Source organism: Carcharhinus amblyrhynchos, chromosome 31 (assembly GCF_965287045.1).
Source record: "Carcharhinus amblyrhynchos chromosome 31, sCarAmb.v2.hapA, whole genome shotgun sequence".
Classification (NCBI taxonomy): domain Eukaryota; kingdom Metazoa; phylum Chordata; class Chondrichthyes; order Carcharhiniformes; family Carcharhinidae; genus Carcharhinus; species Carcharhinus amblyrhynchos.
The window spans coordinates 11719776-11740555 of NC_137354.1; the positions used below are offsets into that span (position 1 = coordinate 11719776).

Consider the following 20780-nt stretch of genomic DNA (forward strand, 5'->3'; position numbering starts at 1 on the left):
TGGAGTACTGTGTGCAGTTTTGGGCGCCGCACCTGTGCAAGGATACTTTGGCCCTGGAGGGAGTGTAGAGGAGGTTTACTAGGCTGATACCGGAGTTGAGGGGGTTGAGCTATGAGGAGAGGCTGAATAAACTAGGCTTGTACTCGCTAGAGTTTAGAAGAATGAGGGGAGATCTCATTGAGACGTATAAGATGATGAATGGGATGGATAGGATAGAGGTGGAGAGACTCTTCCCGCTCAAAAAAGACAGTAGGACTAGGGGGCACAGCCTCAAGATAAAGGGGAGGCGGTTTAGAACGGAGTTGAGGAGGAACTTCTTCACTCAAAGGGTGGTGAATCTCTGGAATTCTCTGCCCGTTGAAGTGGTGGAGGCTGCCTCGCTAAATATTTTTAAGAAGCGGGTTGATGGGTTTTTGATAAGAGAGGGGATTAAGGGTTATGGGGAGAGGGCGGGAAAGTGGAACTGAGCCACAACAGATCAGCCATGATCTTATTGAATGGCGGGGCAGGCTCGAAGGGCTAGATGGCCTACTCCTGCTCCTATTTCTTATGTTCTTATGTAATCTCAGAGGGATTCAGATTAAGTGTAAAAGTGGCAATTGAACCATTCCTATTTGTCACCCTTTTCTAAGCTAAGATAATTGTAATTTTTATTGTGTTTTTTTATTATATCTACACACAGTAGCAGTTTCTAGGTTTTTTTGTAACAATGAGTTTCATGGCAGACATATTGCAAATAAGTTACAGATAGGTCAAAAATTTCCTTTGTGATTGGTGTAACTTATAATAATACTTGCTGCTGAGAAAACAATTTTGTTTTCGGCCAACACTATTTTAAGCTCGACCATTAATAATTACCAAAAGCAGGCTTAAGCAGTGACAGAGCTGCCATGGAGTTTGATGATACTGGGCATGACTGTTTTGAACTTGAACCAGTAAAAATATTATTTCTGTGTCTGTAAAGAAATAACTGTAAAATAAAGGGTTTGTATCTGTGTGGTTATGCTTTGAGTTGAGGTAATAAGGCCTGGTAGAGTATTGGTTTCACTTGTATAGCTCAAATCAGAAACTGTTGTTATGTGATTTTAAATGTTGAATTCATCTACCTGAATAATGTAGATAATTTGTGAAATAAAACCTCTGCATCTTCACTTTTCTCATTTAAGCAAATTAAAATTTAAATTCCATGTGCTTTTATTTGCCTAAGTTATCCAGGTGTTGGGGCTCAAATTAGTTACCTCCTAGCTGTAAAAGTTTAGTTTGATTATTTATCACAAAGGTGTTCTGTTTGCTTCAGTGGCTCTTTGGAGCTATTAATATCAGCAGGATTGAACTGCCTTCAATTTTTTTCCTCCTCCACATAAATTAGGGTGTTCTTCAATTTGCCATGGCAGTATAGGAATGTCGAAGCTGTTTTTTTTTAAATTTCCTCTCAAGTCTTCTTATGAAGAAGGTGTCCTAGCTCCAGCCCTCTTCTATTAGCATTCATAAGCAAGTGTCCAATTTTGTTCAGGGTGATTATTGTAGGAGCCCATGAATTTGCTTTTTACTTTGGAAAAAGTATTACAGTTAGAGAATCATAGAAGTTTACAGCATGAAAACAGGCCCTCCAGCCCAACTTCTCCTGCTGCTCAGTTTTTACTACTAAGCAAGTCCCAATTGCCCACGTTTGGCCCATATCCCTCTATACCCATCTTGTCCACTAACTAAGTGCTTTTTAAAAGACAAAATTGTACCTGCCTCTACTATTGCCTCTGGCAGCTCATTCCAGGCACTCACCTCTGAGTGAAAGGATTGCTCTTCTGGACCCTTTTGTATCTCTCCACAGGGGGCACAGTAGCACAGAGGTTAGCACTGCTGCTTCATTGCTCCAGGGACCTGGGTTCGATTCCTGGCTTGGGTCACTGTCTGTGTGCAGTTTGCACATTTCCTTGTGTCTGGGTGGGATTCCTCCGGGTGCTCCAGTTTCCTCCCACAATCCAAAGATGTGCGGGTTAGGTTGATTGGCCATGCTAAAATTGCCCATTAGTGTCCTGAGATGCGTAGGTTAGAGGGATTAGCAGGTAAATATATAGGAATATGGGGATATGGCCTGGGTGGGATTGTGGTCAGTGCAGACTCGATGGACCAAATGACGTCTTTCTGCACTGTAGGGTTTCTATGGTTTTCTTTTTCACCTTAAACCCATGCCCTCTAGTTTCAGACTCCCTTACCTTTAGAAAAAAGATGTTGACTATCTACCTTACCTATGCCCCTCATTATTTTATAGACCACCCCTCAACCTCCTACGCCGCAGAGAAAAAAAACTCCCAGTCTGTCCAGCCTCTGCTTGTAATTCAAACCATCAAGTCCTGGTAGCATCCCAGTAAATCTTTTCTGCACTCTTTCTAGTTTAATAATATCCTTTCTATAATAGGGTGACCAGAACTGTACACAATATTCTAAGTGTGGCCTTACTCATGTCTCGTGCAGCTTCAACAAGGCATCCTAATTCCTGTATTCAGTGTTCTGACCAATGAAACCAAGCATGCCGAATGCCTTTTTCACCACCCTGTCTACCTGTGACTCCACTTTTAAGGAGCTATGAATCTATACTCTTAGGTCTCTTTGTTTTATAACTCTCCCCTATGCCCCTACCATTAACTGCCCTGATTCGATCTACCAAAATGCATAACCTCACATTTATCTAAATTGAACTCCATCTGCCACTCGTCGGCTCAATGGCCCAATTGATCAAGATCCCATTGCAATCCTAGATAACCTTCTTCACTGTCCACTATACCACCAATCTTGGTGTCATCTGCAAACTTACTAAACATGCCTCCTAAATTCACATCCATATCATCATTAATATAAATAACAAATAACAGTGGATCCAGCATTGATTATTTTTATAAGTTATAATATAAATTATTCAATCAGATTATTTCAATGATATGCTCCAGTTCTGATTGAGTTTCAGTTCCCTTACGACCACACTAAATCCCATGATGCCAAGTATTTAACTTGAGAATATTATAGAAATCATTGTAAGAATAAGCAGGGTTCCATGCTGTAAACCTCAATGATATTGCTTATTCTTAGACTTACACCACCTTGTGATGAGTTCCGTCACAGCATGTTTGAAATTTAAGAAGCAAAGTTATGTCCCAATCTCTTGTAAATCACTTGCTAATAAATAAGTAGAATTTCTGTTATCTGGAAGAGTAATTTAGTAATCCAGTGGTTTTGCTTTGTTTGGTTTCTGTATGTATTTGTAGGCACATTTTTAGATAAGAACATTGTGTTTGATTCTGTTACAGAAAGAAGCATGAATGGCACTACTGCTACACTAACGAATTGGAAAGTTGCAACCTGAATCTCCCCAGACCAAAGCAAAATGTGGTAAAAGCAGCATGGCTGAGGATTGTGTTGGTGAGTATGTTTTGAATATTTAGTACAGCTGCAGTAGGTTTAAAAAGACACGCAAGGCTATGTTTAAATGATGCAATGTTAGCAATTCAGACTGCAAAAAATAATTGATTCTTTTTGATGAAAAGGTGGCATATTTAAATGAGTAGTATTTATGTTTTCAAAGTTACAGTTCAAGTTCAATGCTGGGAATACTTTTATTTAGTCCCTGAAATGGATAACTGCCAAGGTTGTTAAGGGGCATCTCAATTTTAAAGTTTTCATCCATGTTTTCAGATTCCTCCATGGATTCAATTCTCTGCATAGTTTTATCTTTTAAAAAGCATTTAGATAGTTATGTGGGTACGATGTGTACAGAGGGATATGGGCCAAATGCAGGCAATTGGAATTAGCTTAGGGGCTTTTAAAAAAAATAAGGGCGGCATGGACAAGTTGGGCCAAAGGGCCTGTTTCCATGCTGTAAATCTCTATGACTATGACTCTGATTCATCCTCCCTATCTCTGTCATCTCCTCCAGCTCCATAACACTCCCAAATATCTGCTCCCCTCTAACCCTGGCCTCTAGAGCATCCCTGATTTTAGTTGCTCAGCTATAATTGGCCATGCAATGAGTTGCTTGGGCACAAAGCACTGAATGTCTGGAATTGTGCTGCTACATTTCTCCACCTCTTTACCAATTTTGTTTGTTTCAGCCACTCTTTAAAACCTATCTCTCTGATCAGGGTTTTGGTCTTCTGCCCTCTTATCTCTTCATGTGATTTGATGTTATTTTATAATACCCCGTGAAATACCTTAGAATGTTCTGTTAAAAGGCGCCAGAAAAATGCATATTTTATTGTTTATTGCACAACCGTGTAGCTTGCAAAGCTACTTCAGATACAAGCACATCATTTGGAACTAAACCTGTGTGTAGGTGCACTTCCCTGAGGAGGATTAGTGACCCAGCTGGGATCTAATGACTAATGAGAAGCTTGCATTGTCATTTTCTCTGGTTTAATCCGCAGTTGACCAAGTTTTAGTTCAGTATCACAAGTGCCCCTCATATACTCATGACCCTTATCTGGCTACCTCTACACATTGTGCCCACCCCATGATTTGCTGAGCAAATAAAGCCGTCTTATTCCTTTAAGCAACGCCTTTTGTTCAAGCTGCTGTTCATGTGGAAAATTTAAAGATTTTGTTGATGCTTTTAGATTAGAAAAAGTGATTAACGTAGTTTGTGTTGAAGACATGAAGGATGAATTTAATAATGTAGGTAAGTAAGATTAATGATCATTTGGTGAATTCTGATAGGATCACCTTTTGTGTGGTTGTGCCTTTTATTCACACAATATGAGTAATTTATTAACGGAGTTTGAGAAGCTGTGGACAAGCCTGATTGTATACAATGAAATACAATGTTCTACCTTGCTCCCTTTGTCCAAGTGCAGCTTATCCTATGGAGTCATATTTCGCAGATTACTTCGTGAATGAGAAAAGAGATCCATGGGTAAATGTACTGTGTACAATCGTTCCTGCCTTGATAGTCTGCTATAATGAGGGACAAAGACTTCCATTTATGTAGTGCCAAAGCACTTCACAACCAATGTAATATTTTTGAAGTGTAGTAAACTTGATTTGATTTATTATTGTCACATGTAATAGTATACAGTGATAAGTATTGTTTCTTGCATGCTATACAGACAAAGCATACCATACATAGAGAAGGAAAGGAGGGCAAAATGTAGTGATACAGTCATAGCTAGTGTGTAGAGAAAGATCAATTTAATGTGAGGTAGGTTCATTCAAAAGTCTGATAGCAGGGAGGGAGCTGTTCTTGAGTTGACTGATACATGTCTTCAGATTTTTGTATCTTTTTCCCAACGGAAGAAGTTGGAGAGGGTATGTGCATGAGGTCATTAATTATGTTGGCTGCTTTTCCAAGGCAGCCGGAAGTGTGAACAGCGTCAGTGGGTGGGAGGCTGATTTGAGTGATGGACTGGACTTCATTCATGATTCTTTGCAGTTTCTTGCGGTCTTGGACAGAGCAGGAGCCATACCAATCTCTGATATAACCAGAAAGAATGCTTTCTACGGTGCATCTAGAAAAGCAGGTGAGAGTCGTAGCGGACCTGCCTGAGAAAGTAGAAGCGTTGGTGGGCTTTCTTAACTACAGCATTGGCATAGTGGGACCAGAACAGGTTGTTGGTAATCTGGAAACCTAAAATCTTGAAGCTCTTGACCATTTCTACTTCTAATGTACCCTATTCTAAGTGTGTTCTTATCAAAGCCCTGTACAATTGTAGCAAGATTTATTTATTCTTGTACTCCAATCCTCTTGCCATTTGCTTCCTTAATTGCACGCAGACATGCAATTTGTGTTTCCTGTATGAGTCCATCCAAGTCACTCTGAACGTCAATTCATATTCCACAATTTGGTATACAGCAACTGCACAAGTCAATCCTGTTCTTGCAAAAATCTACCTAGTTGACTACAATATGTTTGTCTTTTGCCATTTGGCTGTTCACAAAGCTTTTTTGGGAGTGTAACCATTGCAAATGGTGGGACTTTACATTTAATTTACAAAGTAGTCAGCACCTTCAAGGGACAATTGGGTGCTGATTAACCTGCCAAAGTTATGCTCCACACAATGTCAAACTTAAGAGTCCATGACACTGGCTGTCACAGGGAGACTTTCATGTTGGACCCTGATTCCAGACTTGGGCCACAGGTTCAATGGTGTTGCAGAATGGTAGCAGATATCATCAACATTGAAGTTATAGTGTAAACACATCCAAAGTTACAACATAAGCTAATCTTTGCGTTTGCATGATATTTGGATACAGCTGCATGTTGCTGATGACACTGAACCTTGTGATCAGGTGTGTAGTTTAGAAATAGAAAATAAACAAATTATAAAGCTGGCTAACCAAATGCCAAATAGTATTTAATATGGGGAAGTTTAAAATAATTAATATTGGTTCAGAGGACCAGGACTGTGTACATAATGGATGAGTTTCTATTGTTGTGGAAAAGAAGAAAGATTTGTGAGTTAAGTAAATCAGGTTCAGAGATGCATCCCTAGTTTATTTAATCGCAAATCAAAGGAGATTATGGTAAATCACTCAAGTAATTGCTGAGGCTATATCTCAAAAAGCCATGAATTTTGAAGTCATACAGATGTACAAAAGGAGGCCATTCAGTCCTTCTAGTTTGCACTGACAACAATCCCACCTAGGACCTATCCCTGTAATCCCACCTATTTACCCTGCTAATACCTCCAACCTACACATCCTGGGATACTAGGGGCCAATTCAGCCTAACCTGTGCATCTAACCCACGCATCATTGGAGTGTGGGAAGAAACCGGAGGAAACCCGTGCAGACGTAAAGAGGGCATGCAGACTCCACACGGGTAGTAACCCAAGCCGGGAATCGTACCCAGGAGCTGAGAGAACAGTACCATCTATTAATTATAGAAATTATAGTGAAGAATTATTCAGATGATCTTAAAAATTAAAACTCCGAATTATAAGAACAGCTAGAAAAACCTAGCCCTATTGAAGATGATGGAGAGATGGGGAAAGGAACGTTTGATGTAGTTGGCAGGTTTTTAAATCTGTTTTGTTTCTGAGACTGAGAACCATAGATTCAAGGTGGTCAAACTCAGAGATTTTTGGTAAGGTTGACTGTCACCCCTGAAGGCTCATGGAGCATCCTCAAACTTGGCCACCCTCAGAAATTTATCATTCTGCCTACGCCACAATGGTCTGCAAGTGTTGATCCAGCAGAGACCTCTTGGGTCATCTCAGCTCATCTATCCAAAACACTCTAAAGATCCTGGGTGCTCCGGTTTCCTCCCACAGTCCAAACGTGTTCAAGTTAGGTGGATTAGCAATGGTCAATTGCCCCTTAGTGTCAGGGGAACTAGCTAGGGTTATGGGGATAGGACCTGGGTGGGATTGTGGTCAGTGCAGATTTGATGGCCTGATTGGCCTCCTTCTGCACTGTAGAATTCTATGATTCTGTAGTCCTCCTCTTCACAAACTGTCTGGGATGTGATCTTGTCATTATTAATCACCTATTCTGCTAGAGCAGCAAGCACATGACCTCTTGGCAACACCAGGTCCAAACATTGATACCTGCTCAACTACTAAATCGCTTAAGCAAGGGATTGCATGGATGTCCACATCACCTGTGCAATGGCAGGTACCAACAATGACTGTTGAACTGATATACCATCTCCAACATCAGACCCGCCCCCCCCCCCAGACAACAGAGGAAACAGAAGCAATGCCACAAAAAAATTAACATCAAAGGCATCAGAGAAAACCCCCTCTTGTGGCTGTTCTCAGTCAGTGATTCACCGTCAATCTTAACCTCTAGGCACCAGGAGTTATGGTGTGTCCATCGTGTCTGATCGACTCTACTGTCCAACATAACAAGCAAATGCGAAGAGGTCCTTGTCCTATCTACCAGGAAGTATCATGACAAGTTGGATGACCTAATTGAGCGTAAGTGTAAATCTTTCACAGACTGGAAACTTCACTATATTTCAAGAGAAAAAAATAGCCGTCCTTCAGGTGGCTGAAGGCAATGGTGCAGCACAAAACCCATGACATAAGGAACAAATGGTGGATAGAAAGAATGCAGAGCTCCAGCAACTTGCAGATATCAATGGCATATGTTGTTTCTTCAGTGCTGTCAAGATGATCTACAGCCTGAGTATTCAAGGGCCCATCCCAGTGAGAGTGAACCATACAAGCATGAAGAGGAGCTCATCAGGAACGGGCAGGCAGTGCTCACCGGAGAAAACACTTTGAAAAATTCCTTATTGACTGGAATGTGGGGAGGTAGTGGCATTTTCACTGGACTAGTAATCCAAAGAGACAGTTTTGTGGACCCGGGTTCAAACCTCACCTTGCATAAAGTGAAATTTGAATTCAGATTAAAATCTGGAACTAAGAATTTAGCGAAGATCATAAAACCACTGTCGACTGTCATAAAAACCCATCTCATTCACTAATGTCTTTTTGCAAAGGAAATCTGCTGTCTTTATCCTGCTGTAGATTATGCGTGACTCCAGATCCACGGTAATGTCGTTATCTCTTAAATGCCTTCTGAAACAACCGAGCAAACCACTCAGTTTAAAGGCATTTTGGGATGGGCAATAAATACTGGCCCAGCCAGTGATACCCAGGAATGAATAAAAATCACTTCATTTCTCAGTAGCCCATCTATAAATTATCTCCATGCTTGTGGGCAATTTGGGGCAATTCATTGTCAAGGATCCTCCTCAATTCCCTATTCTCAGTGGTTGAAGAGTTCCTTCCAGAGTCACGTGGTTTTCGCCTATCAAGAGACACCACATGTGTGATCGTCACAGAGCAGAAAATGGAAATAACAGCAACTACTGCTTTAAAGCTCACAAAAGACTGTGGGGTGAGAAGTTGGAAAAGATATGTGCGATTTCACAGCCTTGTCCGACTTCAGTCATCACTGAGAGTCTGTCATGGGTAAGGCTCCATGGGTAAGGATCGACACTTGCATACCATCGTGGAGTAGGCGGAGTGACAAATTTCCATCAGTCTCCGCACCAGCATGGCCCAGAACAAAGTTGGAAAAGCTGACAAGCAGCAAAGCAAAGGGAATCCCTGATGAAGTTTTGAGCACCCTAACCTGGTTGTACAAGTTCCTATTCCTCTTCTGGGAGAAGTAGTGCCAATGGAGGATTCTCAGGAAGGCTTTTGTGACCGTATTCAAGAAGGGAGTCAAATCTAGTTGTGGTAACTACAGAGGAGTCTCCCTGCTGTCTGCCATATGGACGTGCTTTGTCAAGGATCCTCCTCAATTGCCTATTCCCAGCGGATGAAGAGTTCCTTCCAGAGTCTGTGTTTTCGCCTATCAAGAGACACCACAGGTATGATCTTCACACAGCAGAAAATGGAAATAACAGCACCAACTGCTTTAAAGCTCACAAAAGACTTTGACTCTGTCGACCCTGACAGCTCATGGAGCATCCTGAAACTTGGCTGCCCTCAGAAGTTTGTCACTCTGCCTATGCCACGATGGTCTGCAAGTGTAGATCCAGCGGAGCCACTGCAGACCCTTTCTCAGTGACAACTGAAGTCGAACAAGTTTGTGAAATTGCACATATCTTCTTCATTTTCTCACCCCACAGTCTTTTGTGGGGTGCGAAGATCTTCTCCGTCTGCTCACCCCCCCCCCCCCCCCCGGCCAAATCGCCCACAGGCCTGGAGATGATTTACAGAACAGACAGGAAACTACATAACCTACACTGTCTGCAACCCAAAACTAACTTCGCTGATTACACTCCAGTGTGCAGATGGCATTACTGGTCATTGTTGACTGTTTCTTCAAAAGTATATGAGAAAATGGGCCACTTGATAAATACCCAAAAAAACTAAAACCCACTTTCAAGCAGCTCACACAGCACAACATTATCCCCTCTCGATTAATATTGAAGATGAGATTTTGGAAAATGTGGATCATTTTCTTAGGAGCCTCATCTTCGCAATGGCTGACATAGATGACCCAGTCATCATTGCCTCCAATGTGCCAGCTCAGCCTTCGGTCAACTGACAAAAAAAATTTTTGCGGATTGGGATCTGAAACCCGAGATTAAGGTCGTGTTTTTCCAAGCAGCATTGATGCCTGCACTTTTCGATGCTTTGGACAGTTGGATGACCTTCAGATCTGAAAGCAATGGAGCACCGTTCATAGAATATGTTTTGACTTTTTCTTCCAATGCCTGGTACTTTGCATTTGTCTTTGTCTCTATCAATTTATCCACTGTTATTCTGGCAATTTACATGTTTTGTCCACCTTACCCTGTATTTTCTGAGTTATGTCCTTCATCTACACTCATTCATTTTTCCTGTAACAACATTGTAGAGGGCACATTGCTTGGGTCTTTACTCACAGAATGTTTACTGTACTGTACATGTGTTGGTTTGAACCGATTCACATCTATTATCATCATTTACTTATTACATCTTGAAACTAAGAATTTCTTATTGTTACACTTTGTATTTGTCCTTTTGTTTTCTCTATCTGTATTTGCAGTTCTGATATCCATTCTAATGAACCTTCTCGTGTTCTCCTTTCAGGAGCTTTGGAGGTCATTTTTCAAAAATTATTTTGCTTCAGATAATGTTAATCCATTTGTCCTCCTGTTTCATTGCTGATTCCAGGTATCCTGCAATGCTCCATTTTGGGCCTTAAAGATATTTCAAATGTTCTATACAGAAGAGTTATTGAACAGTTTCCACAAGCTAAGTTAACCACTCATTTCTTTGATATCCATGAATTTATGGTAGTTTGATATTGCAGATGTAACGGAGCAGATAGAGGGTATAGGCTTTCTGAAGGTAGTTGGTTGTGGAATAAAGGAGCTTGTGATTGGTTGGTCTTGCTTCTGGGTGTTTTAAATACAAAGTATTCAATTTCCAATAACACTCCTTGTCTTGATGAATATGACTTTCATAACAAAAGTTTAACAGTTTTGAAGATTTTAATTTCATTAATAAATGAATACAGGTGGGTAAGTGGAGCTGAGTCCATGAAAAGATCAGCCATGATCTTATTGAATGGTGAAGCAGGCTCGAGGGACCAGGTGGCCTACTCCTGGTCCCAATTCTGATGTTCTTTAATAAGAGCTATGAACCCACATCTTTGGACAACAGAGTAAAACTGATCAGGGTTAAACAATGAATTATTGACTTTGATTGAAATCCTAGAATTTCCAAATGATTACGTTGCATCATCTTGGAACAGTAAGAAGTCTCACAATACCAGGTTAAAATCCAGCAGGTTTATTTTGAATCACAAGCTTTTGGAGCACTGCACTTCCATCAGGTGAGTGGAAACTTGTCATTCCAAATAAAACTATTGGACTTTAACCTGGTGTGTTGAGACTTCTTACTGCACCCACCCAGTCCAACACCGGCATCTCCACATCATCTTGGAAGTTATAGCTATTTACTTCTAAAAACTTTTAGTTTCCAAAAGTTATGAAGGCAACCAATTTATACTTAAGAATTATGCGGAGTGCAGGTTCAGTGAGTCCTAAACATGAAGATTGATCAACGTTTCACACAATGAGTTGTGAGCCGTAGAATCTTACAGTGCAGAAGGAAGCCATTTGGCCCAGCAAGTCTGCACCGACCACAATCCCACCCAGACCCTATCACTATAACCCCATGTATCTACCTTACCCTGACACTAAGGGGCAATTTAGTATAGTCAATCCGCCTAATCTGCACATCTTTGTGGGAGGAAGCCAGAGCACCCAGAAGAAACCCACACAGACATGAGAAGAATGTGCAAACCTCACTCTGGAATACATTGCCAAAAGGATGGTAAAGCAGATTCAGTAGTAACATTCAAAAGAGAATTTGATAAACGCTTGGGAGAATAATTTACCGGGCCATAAGGAATAGCAGGGGTGTGGGATTAATTTAATAGCTCCACCATAGAGCTGGCACTGGCATGATTAGTTGAATAGACCCCATCGGTGCTGCATCGTTCTATGATTCTAAATAGTACCTGATGTGTTGGAAAGAACAGGATTAATTCACAATATGCTTTTCTCATTGTGTGCTTTATTTTCATGAAATTAAATTTACTTTTGTGCATGATAGAATAAAAAAGAAATTAAATATGCAACTCTTGCAGGAAAAAAAGGGCTGGAAATAATAAAATTATAATCTAAAAATATCAACACTTCACATTAAATGAAGTGGGATTTGACTGGTAATAGAAAGTATTATATATGTAGCATAAATCATTTGGATGAAACACTCTCTTAATAACTTGTTTCCTGATGTTGTTGCTGTGTTATTCCAGCTTTTGGTAGCAAGCAGTGCATACCAACAATGGTTTTCAGCTAATGCTTTTTTATTTAAATTGGGCTCAATAATAGCATGAAGCATATTTAAAAGGATTGCAGGTTGCTTTAAGAGCTGATCACATGATTTGATGGTGATATCATTAGGATTTTGTCATAGGCTGGTGTTTTACTTTCAGTTTGTACTCTGCAGTGCAGAGAAAATCACTTTCGATAAAACCTATTGTGTGTTAGTTTGAATCTACACGTGCAAACCATGTTCTTTCCGTTTTGTTAAAACCCACAACGCCCACCCTGGTTAGGACATTATACGTAGTCACCAGGTTTAAAGAACATTAGAACTATGAGCAGAAGTAGGCCACCTGGCCCCTTGAGCCTGCTTCACCATTCAATAAGATCATGGCTGATCTTTTCATTGACTCAGCTTCACTTACCCGCCCGCTCACCATGACCCTTCTTTCCTTTACATTTCTAAAATGTATCTATCCTTGACTTAGAAACATTCAGTAAGGTAGCCTCAACTGCTTCACTGGGCAGGGAATTCCACAGATTCACAACCATTTCTCCTCACCCAATCCTAGATCTGATCTCCCCTGATTCGAGGCCATTCCCCCTAGTTCTATTTTCACCTGCCAGTGGAAACATCTACCCTGCTATCTTATCTATTCCCTTCATAACCTTAATGTTTCTGTAAGATCTCCCTTTATTCTTCCGAATTCCAATGCGTATAGCACCCAGTCTACTCGGTCTCTCCTCGTAAGCCAATCCCCCCCAAACTCTGGAATCAACCTAGTGATTCTCCTCTGTACCCCCTCCAGTGCCAGTATATTCTTTCTCAAGTAAAAAGACCAACCTCAAGTAAGACCAAACCTAAGCTCATAAGACATAGGAGCAGAAGTAGGCCTCTCAACCCAAAGAGCCTGCTCTCCCATTTAACCATGGCTGATATTTTTCTCATCCTCATTCTCCTGCCTTTTCCCTATAATCCCTGATCTCCTTATCAAGAACCTATCTATCTCTGTCTTAAAGACAGTCAATGACCTGGCCTCTACAGCCTTTTGCGGCAAAGAGTTCCACAAATTCACCACATTCTGGCTGAAGAAATTCCTCCTCATTTCTGTTTTAAAGGATTGTCCCTTTAGCCTGAGGTTGTGCCCTCTGCTTCTAGTTTTTCTTACTAGTGGAAACATCCTCTCCACGTCCACTCTATCCAGGCCTCGCAGTATTCTGTAAGTTTCAATAAGATCCTCCCTCATCCTTTGAAACTCCAATGGGTACAGACCCAGGGTCCTCAACCGTCCCTCACACGACAAGCTCTTAATTCCAGGGATCATTCTTGTGAAGCTCCTCTGGACCCCTTCCAAAGCCAGCACATCCTTCCTTAGATATTGGGCCCAAAGCTGCTCACAGTACTCTAAATGGGGCCTGACCAGAGCATATACAGCCTCAAAAGTACATGCCCTTTGACATTGCATTTGCCTTCCTAACTGCCAACTGAACCTGCACGTCAACCTTGAGAATTCTAAACAAGGACTCCCAAGTCCCTTTGTGTTTCTGATTTCCTAAGCATTTTTCCATTTAGAAAATAGTCTATGCCCCCATTCCTCCTTCCAAAGTGCATAATCTCACACTTACCCACATTGCATTCCATCTGCCACTTCTTTGCCCATTCTCCTAACCTGTCCAAGTCCTTCTGCAGCCCCCCGTTTCCTCAATACTGCCTGCCCTTCTACGTTCCTACTTCCTGTGTGCATCAAGAATAATCTCCAGCAACTGGATGAACGTGAAATTGTTAGATTTTGTTAGACAGATGCCAAAAAGATCCCTTTTACCCATTTAATCTTGAGATTTGAAACTCAGATTCTTTTCCTATTTTCCTATTCTGGCTCCTTGCTAGAGTAATCATAAACCTATTTAATTATCCCTAAAATCGTGCATCTTCCTATGTTTTAAATATTTATCCACTTTCACGCAAAAGATGAAATGATCTCTGCCTCAACTTCTCTCTATGGTAAACTGTTCGATGCTTTAACCATCCTTGGCCTACCCGTCAATTGCTGATGCAATAGCAATCAGCTGAAGTGATGAACAAGGTAGTGTGAACTTTGTGCATTTGAATCAAACTCCCTACATATCATTATGGTGCATTAGCCCTTTACCACCTGCTGTTTATTGATGTCAAGACGTAACTGCCTGGTATGATATATCACTTTGCACATGCAGAATGGGCACCTGGTTACATTTGCTCTGGATGCACACTTCTAGGACACACTTGGAACCTACTTTACAAAAAACTGACAATATGACTTGCATTTAGATGAGCACTGCAGTTCAACTCCTCGCCCAATTCCCAATCTGTGGGCTAAATAGCCCTTCAAACTTTCTAATTACCTGCATTTTTGGTTCTCCACTGCATGCAAATTGTTAAACACTTATCCTTAAACAATTCCTTTCTGGGTAGCTGAGTTTATTCTGCAGAGGTGGAAACAGGTGCCGCAGAAAGGTGGCACATTGGCACAGCGGTCAGCATTGCTGCCTCACAGCACCAAGAATCTTGGTTCGATTCCCAGCTTGGGTCGCTGTCTGTGTGGAGTTTGCATGTTCTGCTCTGGGTTTCCTCTGGGTGCTCTGGTTTTCTCCCACAGTCCAAAGGTGTGCAGATCAGGTTGATTGGCCATGCTAAATTGCCACTTAGTGTCAGGGGGACTAACAGGATAAATACATGGGGCTATGGAGATAGGGGCTGGTTGGGACTATGGTCGATGAAGACTTGATGGGCCAAATGGCCTCCTCCTGGACTGTAGGGATTCTATGATTGAACAAATGAAACCCTGAAGGAAAAGGCATCAATAGCTGTGTAGTGTGTACAATAAACAAATTCGATATCAAGTAAAAACATGACCAAATATGTGTTTAATTCCGTAGATTTCCTGTTTATTTCTGTATGAAAATTGGGCAGTGAATCTTGCATTAGTGTCTATATAGTCCAGTCTTGAAATCATGTAAGATTATTTCACTGATTATATCACGCTTCAAGAATGTTTATGTGGATTCAGTTTATTCCAACAATTATTTATAGTGGTATGACATCATTGGTTCCTTGTTCCTGTAAATCTGCTGGACTGCCAAACACACTGAGGGACTCTAGCTTATGAGTAGCAGGAGAAAGACCTGCATGCCACGTGTTCATCTGATTTCGCCAAAATAACTATCCAATCAAAAAGGAAATCTTAGATCGTTGCTGAGAAGTTTTTTTTTGGAAGGAACACAGTGCCAGATCCATGATCGCACTCGCACACGCACACACACATATGTCACTGCACTACTGATCAAGGTGGCATTGTCTATTCCCAATCTACCAGGTTTTGATGTGCATTCAGAACCATTGTCTATATTCCCACGTTGACACAAGTGGCTGCAATGTTTCAAAGGCACGATGGCAGATTTCGCAATCATGGATAGATTACAAGAGGAGATACTTACTTACTTCTGAACAAAATAACTACAACTCAGCGAAAGATGAACTATTTCACACCCAAGGAAACAACGACATACAAAGCATTTGTCTTCCAACATACTAAGTAAGAAACAGGCAACACAATTGATGTGTGTTGCAAGCAATTGAGGCAACTAGCAACCAGTGTAACTTTGACAATGTTGAAGACGTCAAATGGGAGGACAAAACACAAATAATCAAAGTAAAAACATGAAGTGCAGGAAAGTTTCAACAAATCTCGCAGCATTATATGCATACCACAGGAAAAGAGCAAGAGAATGTAGCCAACATAGAGATGGATGACCCTGAATATATCTTTGGACATAGGAACCATATGTGATAGTGACCATTGGTTGCTTGGGTATAGTTGCTATCATAGATGCAGGAGAAGTCTTGATATCACGGGAGATAAAATGTTCAACAATCTTTACAATTGACCCAGGGAATATAATTTTTTTCCCTTACAGCCATGACAAACCACTCGAAGTTCTTTTGAAATAACAGTTTCATTCAAAGATACAAAGACTAGAAAGAATAGGGCATTCTGTCGTATCTGGTGAATGGGACACACTTACCAGTTTTAACATAACAGATCAGCACATGTTTACAGTCACACGTGATTCCTATGCATACCAACGATATTCTTAATATATCCTGACCACTTCACTGGTATCGGCAAACTGAAATTTGTTAAGTGCAAGCTGCGTGTAAACTATAGTGTGCCCCTAGTTATATATTAACAGTGACAAAAGCCATTTCCTGTCGAAAGCGGACAGGGAAAGAACTCCAGCATTTACTTGATCTTGACATTATTGTAAGGTTGGGTACCCTTTGGGTGTCAACCCTACAAGCCATTAAGAAACTCGAGTGAGAACCAGATTAGAATCAGCATTGATTTGCGGTCACCAAACCAAGCCCATACGCACAAATATACATGATACTTACCATCAGTGATACCATCAAGAAACTGTATGGTGCTAAACACTTGACTAGACATGACCTCAATGTCAGCTACCATCAAATTGAGCTTGCAGAAGAATAGTGATATCTTATAGTATTCTCCACTCACACTGGATTTTTCCAATACAAGAGGCTGAACTTTAGAATCTTTTCAGCAGCTGAGGTATTTTGGCACAAAATTCAGTCTACAATTCATGGACTTGAAGGCACATTAAACATCATTGAGGACATTCTCATCTGCAGCTACACTGAAAGTAAACAAGTGACACACTTACAGGTATGCCTACAATGTCTTAGATCTGCTCCAGCCTGAGCTGGCAATGTTTCATGTCAATGGTGGCCATGATGTGCCAGTGTTGGACTGGGGTGGACAAGATGAGAGGTCACGTGACATCAGGTTACGGTCCAGCAGGTTTATTTGAAATCACAAGCTTTTGGAACGCTGCTCCTTTGTCAGGTGAAGTCTGCATATCGACACAGACATCAAGTTTTTACAGCAGTACAAGAGAGCCGACATGTCTCAGAGACTAATCTCACTTTGAACAAAAAGGAGAACTTGTTCACTGAAAGCAGAATCAGATTCTTCACTTACGTGTTCAACAGTGAAAGAGAGAGGCAACTGGATCTGTGGAAGTTGGAGCCATTGCAAATGCTGTGGATCCCACAAACATGCAGGAAGCACTGAATGTGCAAGGACTGATCACATATTGTAATTGCGTCATTCCTGTTTGCCACATCATCTGCATCCCCACACCTCCCCTTCTGCCCTTTACACAATCTGACAAAAGAGACCACCAAGTGGGACTGAATCTTACAAGCAGGCTGTGTACCGCATCAAATAATGGTTGTCAGCAAGGTGTGCCTATTTTGACCCAGAGAAAACCACCCAGCTGGTTGTGAATAGAAACCCAATTGGTTTAGAGGTAATTATCATGCAGAAAGACAAGGCAGGCAGCCCATCAATCATTGCAGTGGCAAACAGATAACTAATGCCCATAGAACACTGTTATTCACAAACAAGAGGGAGAAGTAATCTCAATCACATGAGGCTCTTATACTTTCATCTCCATTTTTATAGAAGTGAGTTTCAAGTAATAATTGATCGCAGACTACTGTTAAACAAACCACATAGTGAAATATCCAGTCAGATAAATTTTTGGTTACTCAAACTGCCATGTTAAGTATCAACAAGATAAACTCAACCCAGCAGACTGACTTTTGTGACATCCATTGCTGACAGACCTACCAGATGTGATGAAAACGTTGCTGAACAACGTTTAAACAGCACAGGCCTAAATGTGGTGCCAAAATCACAAAGACTAGCTGACATCAAAATGGAAACAAACAAAATGGGGCATTGCATCTGTGCGACGAAGGCTGTAGAACCATGAAACTGGAAAGATGCGACTGTGAAAGATGTGTGGAAGTAACTGTCGACAAACAAAACCACTCGCCCGCTACAAGGTCTCCACAATGTTCTAGATGATCACATGAGATCTCGCATTATGCAGCAACTTCATTGTCATCCCACAATCATTGAGGGAATATGTTGTAGAGAAAGCACATGAAGGTCACTAGGGAATTGTCGAAACTAAACAACTTTTTCCAGGAAAAGGTATGATTCTTGGAAATTGATTGATTGTGTTCTATCGTGCAATCAGTGTTGCCTTGACAAGGAACGCAATATTAAATCTTTCAACCCCCCTCAAGATGTATGAACTACCTGTGGGACCGTGGATTGAAGTTAGCACTGATTTCCCAGATTTGCAAACTGCTGCACATCTGCTTGTTGCCACTGACAACTACAGCAGATTTCCAGCTGTGGAAATAGTTGCATTTACTTCAACGAAAGTAGCCATTCCAAAGCTTGACCATGTGGCTTTGATTGGAGACCCTCCAATGGTGAGAAGTAACAATGGATTCCCATTCAATAGCGATACCTTTGTAATATTGCAAACTTCAGTTCAAGATGATAAAGGATGGTGTCTTTGCTGGAATTACACTCTCCATGGCCTCCTGACTCTGCTCGTTGCTGGACCTCTGCTGGAGCTAAGATTGGAAGGTGCAAAAGCTCCAACATAAAATGGTAAGTGGGCAGTTTAAATCTTAGTCAACAGTGAGTGCACCCTCTCTGAGAGATCCGAACCACTGTACTATACTGTTTTGGAACTGCACAGTCCACTATGCAAAAATACAGGCAAGGAAAGACTCGTGATTTATGTGGAACTTGGAAAGCCCAACAATATGCAATGGTCCTGGCACATTCAATTGTGAATGGTAGTGGACAATTAAAACAATTGAAGAAGGAGGCTCCTCAAGTATCCCTATCATCGGAGACCAGCACATCAGTGCAAAAGATAGGGCATGGCAACATTCTAGGCAGATGCAGAGTGGATGATCCGTCCTGGTTTCTTTCGGAGATTTCCAGCATCATAGGTGCCAGTTTGATTCACTCCATATGATATCAAGAAACAGCTGAAGGCACTGAACATGGCTAGATATTTTGTTCCTGACAATATTTCGGCAAAATTACTATTGCTGAATCCCCCACATCCTGAGGTTACCATTGACCAGAAACTGAACTGGACTAGAAGAACAGGCCAGAGGCTCAGAATCTTGCAAAGCATGTCCACCATTTAGAAAGCACAAATCAGGAATGTGATGGAATATGTTGCACTTGCCTGGATGGGTGCAGCTCAAACAACATTCAAACTTGACACCATGCAGGACATAACAAGCCCACTTGACCCCATCCACAAACGTCCATCGCTGGCGTACAGTGACAGCAATGTGCGCTATTTGCAAGATATAGTACAGGAACTCACCAGGGCGGTACATTCCAACCCCACAACCACTGTTATCTTGAAGGACATGGGCAGCAGACATGTGGGAGCACAGAAGTTCCCCTCCAAGCTATCCACCAATCTGAATTGGAGCCATATCACCATTCCTTCACTGTCACTGAATCAAAATCCTGGAATACCGTCCCTATCAGCACAGTGGATGTGCTTACACCACATGGACTGCAGCAGTTCAAGAAGGCTGGGCTCAAGAAAGAGTTGTTTAGTTTCGACAATTCCCTGGTGACATTCATGTGCTTTATCGGGATAGGCAATAAATACTGGCCTCGCTGGTGACATCCACATCACATAAATTAATCTTTTAAAAATTCTGCAGGGATTGGGACAGGAATAAGCAAGGTTGCCACTTATGATCCCTGTCCAATATCCACTAAAACTATGTGCGGATCAGTGTTGAAGAAGCCAGTGTTTAGTCTGCTCTTTTCTGTTTTTTGTGGCTCTGCTGCAATTTATAAAAATGTTATTAAAGTACAAAGTAATAGAAAACCACTGGTTGACTGCACATTGTACACTTCCCATTGCAGTTGAAAACTCCAGAACTAAGTTTGAATAATGTATGATTGATGATTTTTTAAAAACCTAATCAGACTGGAAAATAATTGATTTAGCTGAATTAATAGGCAGTTTGATGGTTCCCATAGGTCACACCTTTCAATAATATGTGGAGTCCTCCCAGTCAGCATTACGATTGCAGACCTGTGCACACGCTGCTAAGCCACTGACTGCTCCAGAAGTACTAAAGTTTTGGCCTTCTGTTTCCATCGTACTGGCATTGGCTTACTGTAAAATATGTTTGACTTTTTTGAAAAGCTACTTTTGAAATTCTTTTAAGAACCATTGTATAGGGAGCAGTGAACCAAGATATTGTTGAATGCGGTTCATACCTGTGAAACGGACATGGCTTTCCAGTGCATTTGGATATTGGAGATTGTTCGTTATTTGGCTGTGTTACACATTGCTGTCACGTACACTGAGACGTTGGCTGTGTATGTTACAATTTGAAATTATGCAAGTGAATGGAATTTGTGCCAAGACTCAAGTGTACTTGTACTTTCATTGCTTATGCTATCCCTTTTTTGTTTATACGTCTTACTTTGAACTGTTAAGGCTCTTAAAGAGTTACATTAACTGGAGAAATACTGACCATTGCATTTCCAGTCAGACATTGGGAAAGACATCAAAGATAGGCATAAAAAGTATTGGC

General features: G+C 41.2%; 1 protein-coding gene across 10 annotated transcripts in view; it reads left to right on the top strand.

The window, feature by feature from the left end:
* The window catches only part of dlg5a (discs, large homolog 5a (Drosophila)), a 183879-nt gene that overhangs the window by 37560 nt on the left and 125539 nt on the right, over positions 1-20780 (top strand). For all 10 annotated transcript variants that reach the window (XM_080215948.1, XM_080215955.1, XM_080215951.1 and 7 more), the window contains exon 3: positions 3303-3414. In XM_080215948.1, coding sequence (XP_080072074.1) covers positions 3396-3414 — 19 coding nt within the window. In that variant the 5' untranslated portion in view covers positions 3303-3395. The remainder of the gene's footprint in view (positions 1-3302; positions 3415-20780) is intronic.